Raw genomic sequence first — 5,145 nt, 5'->3', positions numbered from 1 at the left:
CCCGGGGCTGTCGGATACCCTGGCTTTCACTCCCTCACCCACAGCACCCGGCGGTTTGGGGGGAGCCGTAGGGTCCGTGCTGCAGGTGCTGCAGGCGGAGGGTACAGCCCCGCGGGCAAGGTGAGTTTTAAGCTCGGAGTAGCAGTGCTCCCCACTTCCGCAGGACAGAAAAACGATGAGCACAGGTATATTTGGAAAGAGGAGGGGGGGAAAAGCCAGCCCACACTCCTGTGCTATTTCCATCTGCATCAGCGAGCAGTGAGTTACTGTGCTTATCTCCTTCGGCCAGACAATAGCAGTCAGGCTGAGAAACTTCTACCTCAAACTGTGCATATTGTACAGGGGAATAAACGGACCATGTTTATATTAAACAGCATCTTTACATACCACTAAAAGTATTTTATGAAAAGCGGGGGGTTGGGGGTGTGTGGGTGTGGATATGAGGAGCCTTCTGCAGCTTGTTCATTGTAATTACAGATGAACAGGGGGAAAAAACAATCCTGGCAACAGCAAAAATTTACTGCACATTTTTTTAAAAATGGCGACAAAGCCATTTTTTGCACAGTGTTAAGAGTTGTAAAGTTATTTGAAGATGTTACTTGCACACACGTACACATGCGCAAATTAAAAATGAAACAGAGGTTTGTATAATGCCGACTCCGAAACTGATTTCTGTTTTTGTCTGATCTGTTATAGTTTTATTGAGAGAGTGACTTTTTTAATATAATTTTATGAAGGTACTGTAAATATATCCATGTTATAAATTAAAACATCTTAAGAGACTTTATTATTTTTATTTTTATTTCCAAATGCCCACATGAATCTGCTGTTATTTTAGCACTTGTGTGTCATTTCCATTTTCCTCTGTGTGTGTGTTTTATAACATATTTATACTCTGGTGCAATTTACTACTGTGTAAGTAATTGGTCTATGTGCAATAAATACCATTGCAGCACAAGCAAGCGTGTCTCTCCAGGTTTTGAAACAATGCCTGCCTATAATAGGAGGAACAGCATTTGGTTTTCTCCAAAGGTGGCTTGGATTACTAATACGACTGTATCTAATGGCTTTTCCTGACACAGGATTGTAAAATCCGTGTTTGAAACCCAATAAGGTCGTGTTTCTGTTGCACCAAGGTCTGCTGACTTCCCTTAAAATTAATGCCTAACGACAAGGTGTTTCCACTCTGATAATGAATACTCCTCTCATTTTCTGTAACTATTTCTTTCTAGATACACTTTTTTTTTTTTTTTTTTTTTTTTTTATGAGGAGTCTTCAGGCATTCTAATCTGCAGAGAAGAAAGAAAAGAAAGCTTTTTGGCAGGTTGATTTCTCCCTGGTTTTTTTTTTTTTTTTTTTTTTTGGTAGGAGTATGCAGCTGGGTGTCAGGAGACCAGAATATTTAAGATTACAGAGGATGCTTAATTTGAAAGCTAAAAATGGTCTCGAGTAGAAAGAAATCCCCGTATGTGGTACGTGCCACCCCACAAGTAAGTCCTCCTTGTGCTGACGATGGGCCTGATCCTGCCTGAGTGAGGTGGGTGGTGTGTGCTTGGCAGGACCAGGTTCCAGTGCGGAGCCTGGAGGCCAGGGCAGAGCTCTGCCCAAAAAGCAGCTGGAGGAGGCTCGTGCCCTGTGAGGGGAGATGGCAGCTGGGGAGCCGGTCACAAGAGTCCAGCCTTTGGTTCCCTCTTAGTGTGAAAAGGAGTTAACCTCTGAGGGAGTGGTTGGGGCATAACTGAAGCAGGCTCGAACGTGGGCTCAACACCGCTGAAACCTTCTCTGTGTTACTGGGTGAAGTAAAACTACCTGGTTTGTAGATCAGAACGGCCGTGTGCTGTGTGGCTTTGGTGGGCTGCCCACAGCCACAGAGTCCTCAGGAGACAGATTCTTATCACTGAATGTTACCTCCTGGACTGCTCCGGGGAAGGAGGCACTGGCTGCATCCCTGGTCCAAAAGATTGTCTTCCTTTATTGCCTCATGAAGGTCTGCTGTATCCTTCTGGTTTCATAAATTTTTCCATTACTGAAATGAATACATGGCAGAGCAACAGAAAGGCAGAGTGAAATAAAAGTGAAGCCACTTTTAGCTTTATTAAACTCAGAATTGTAGTTAAATTAGAAATCCGCTCCCAGGAAGAGCACTTCCCAACACAAGATCTTGAGGGTGGTAGCCTTTGGTTTGGTTTGAAAACCATTTGTTCATTTTTTTGTTGATATTTTAAAAGGCAAAGAATTTGTCCTTTGCAATTGCTGATGATGTATTTTCATGGGGGGGAGGGGGAGGGGGAGAGAGTTACACTTTTTATGCAAGGACAAAATAAAGGGACCGGGGAAGTAAATAATACTTTTCCATTGATGTTGCTGGGGATTGATACGAACTGCAGTTAATGGTGTCTCTCTTGATAATAGTGAAAAGGGTTCCTTAAAATGATGAGGTGATGTCAGATCAGGTGTTAAGTGAAAAAAGTTCTGCCACCAGTGACTTTTTCTTCTCTAATCTGGTTTTGTCTGTGATTCCAGCAAAGACAAGAGGACCAAAAGGGTGCATGGGATGGCGATGTCTGATGCCAGCGACTGCAACGAGATGACGTTGGCTGCACATATCAGGGTCCAGACAGGACAGGGAGGGCATGGCTGCCCTCCTCCTGCATGTTAGGGTTCACAGTGAGCCAGTGCAAGACTGGTCCCTCTCTGCTAGGTAGAGCGGGGCAGGATCTGGCCCCAGCGTCTGTCTGGGAGCTGAAGTGGCTGCTGAGCCCTCATCCTCAGCAGGGTGCTGGATCCTGGGGAAGCGTGGTGCCTACTGCGTGGGCTGGGACAGTTTCTTGGACCTCACTCTTTGTCTCATAAATCAGTTCACATACTTAATTTTAACCATCCAAATGCTCGTGTCCTGAGACTTTAAAAAGTGATTAAAGTTTTGGCTCAACAGGGTTGACTTAGGTGGGAAATTTATGAGCAGAACTTGCCTGTCTTCTCCTGACGAATAGCTATGCTGGGTCACGCTTACCCTGGACGAGTGTAAAGGCATTGAGAAGGTGAAAGGTAGCATGAGTTGTGCCCATTGGCCTCAGTAGGGCCAGCTCTGTGAGCAAAGTGGTCAGAATTTGTCTGCAGTCGAGTTTTGGCCAGTCGAGGACCTGCTGGAAGAGTCTGGAGGCTGGGACATGGAGTCCCTTCGTAGACCGCTAAGATAATCCACCTGGCAGCACGGATGGAGGATGCTGGTCCGTCTTGCACGGTGTAAAAAAGACGGTGGGACAGTAACGGTGCAGACAGAGAAGGACATATGGCACACACGTGTGCGAGGAAGGGGAGGCTGCTGGCGAGCAGTCTGCTGTGGATCACACTCAGAACAGGCTGTTCTCCGCGGAGAAGAAGGATACTCTGAAAAGTGTTACAGGGCAGCTGAAATACTCCGGAGGCACTGAGTCAAACACTCAGGATGAATATTTTTTTCTGACAGAAAACAGACGTGGATTAGCCATTGGAACTGCAAGTCAGAAAGTATAGGTGGTGGGATGCAGCTGCACACGTACGTAGGCAGGAAAGTAACAGCAAAGAGCCGCGGGCCTGCAGGGAAGGGAGACACAGGTAGAACAGAAATCCCCTCCGAGAAAACATCCCGAGTCTGCCAGGACCAAAATTATTTGGCGAGGGTGCCTGAGACTTCCACATGCAAGACGTCAAATTCTCAAAGGCGCCGACTGCACTTTAAGCAGTGTTTGCTCAGCACTTCTGAAGAGAAGACCGCATCCCACCCCGTGCTGAAGTGGGAATATGTTGCGTGGAAAGCCTGGCTTCACTTTTCTGTCTGTTCAGGATGTTCTGAGACCACGACCCTTGGCATGAACCGACCGTAGCTCCAAGCAGTAACCAACAAATGAATGAAGCTATGTGCAAAAAATGTGGCTTAAAATTGTGATCTGAACTGTGTCCGTGGCACACGCAGCATTCGACAGCGTCAGCCGGGTGTTTGTGCTACAGCATGCGCCGGCTCTTCTGCAAACACCGCTTTCCCTTCGGGGTGTGCATGTGTTTTCAAGTATAAGGACAACTTCTTTATCAGCTCTTTTTTTTTTTTTTTTCACTAAAACCTATCATCTGAAGTGGAGGTTTTATTAATAACTTCTAAGTGGCTATTTTGTGAGCCCTCCTTGTGCTGCACGCTTTCCTAATTTATTGTAATTTCCCGTCCGGTGGAGTGCACTCGCTTCCTTTATGTAATATATCAGCTGCAGGGCTGGAAATTTGCAGCTATGAACTGAAAGAGCAGGCTTTCTTGAGGCCAAATGCGGTCAGGCATCATTGCCACTGGGAGAAGAATTTGACCTGATAATCTAATCTTATAGGAGAGACTATCTCCAGAAAAGTATTGTTACCAGCAGTAAATGACCTCTGCTAATGAAGCTCTAGCAATTAGTCCTATTCAAAGCTGTCAAGAAAATGTTAACTGCTAAAACAACAGTTAACGCTGGATAGCTCAAATAATGAGTGTTTTGTTTGCTGGTGTGTGTTAGGTGATGTGTTGGGAAATAATTATCCTTTGACTAGCAGCCAGCTTTGTACTAATCAGAAAGGAGAAGTCATGTTCTGTTTGAAGGATTATACCTAAAAATAGTTCTGTTGCCACCACACCAACGACCGAAATGAAGCAAATTCACAGAGATGTACACACCTTCTTAACATTTCACTTTTCATCCTAAAAACTCATCGTTCAGCTGGAACTTTCTGTTTGATCATGTCAAAAGCGCTGATGGGATCTCCCGCAATAGCCCTCAGCACACTTCCCCCGAGGAGCGTTACCCCATGCTCCACTGACGCGCTTTCAGAGCCTGCCAAATTCTTGAACACCCCAGGAGGAAGTAAGGAGTCTTTATAGAAACAAACACATATAATGTAGGGTCGGCAATATTTGTGATAACTCTCTCGCAGAAGAAATCGATGCGCTTTATTTATGTGAGGTGTGTGTACGCCTGCCCATCTGCGAGGAGCAGCCGTAGTAACAGCAGGTGATTTATTCGTGCGCTTTAATAACTTCAGGCTGTCAAATTGTTATCAAAAAAGTGACAGACATGGGAAGAGGATAAAAAATGATGCTGGTGAGCAAACCCTGTCATTGCAAACAGCAAAAACTGGGAC

At 45.4% G+C, this 5,145-nt stretch overlaps 1 protein-coding gene across 1 annotated transcript in view; it reads left to right on the top strand.

Moving 5' to 3' along the window:
- The window catches only part of ADRB1 (adrenoceptor beta 1), a gene marked incomplete at its 5' end in the record, with an annotated part of 4,291 nt that extends 1,632 nt beyond the window's left edge, over window positions 1-2,659 (top strand). The window contains 3 exon segments of the mRNA XM_010141057.1: window positions 486-527; window positions 529-641; window positions 2,524-2,659. Of these exon segments, the coding sequence (XP_010139359.1) occupies window positions 486-527; window positions 529-641; window positions 2,524-2,659 (291 nt within the window).
- Between the last annotated feature and the right edge of the window lie 2,486 nt (window positions 2,660-5,145).

Source organism: Buceros rhinoceros, unplaced genomic scaffold, assembly GCF_000710305.1.
Source record: "Buceros rhinoceros silvestris isolate BGI_N320 unplaced genomic scaffold, ASM71030v1 scaffold13588, whole genome shotgun sequence".
NCBI classification, from domain to species: Eukaryota; Metazoa; Chordata; class Aves; order Bucerotiformes; family Bucerotidae; genus Buceros; species Buceros rhinoceros.
The sequence above is the reverse complement of the archived record's forward strand: the minus strand, read 5'-3'. Positions and strand labels throughout refer to the sequence as shown.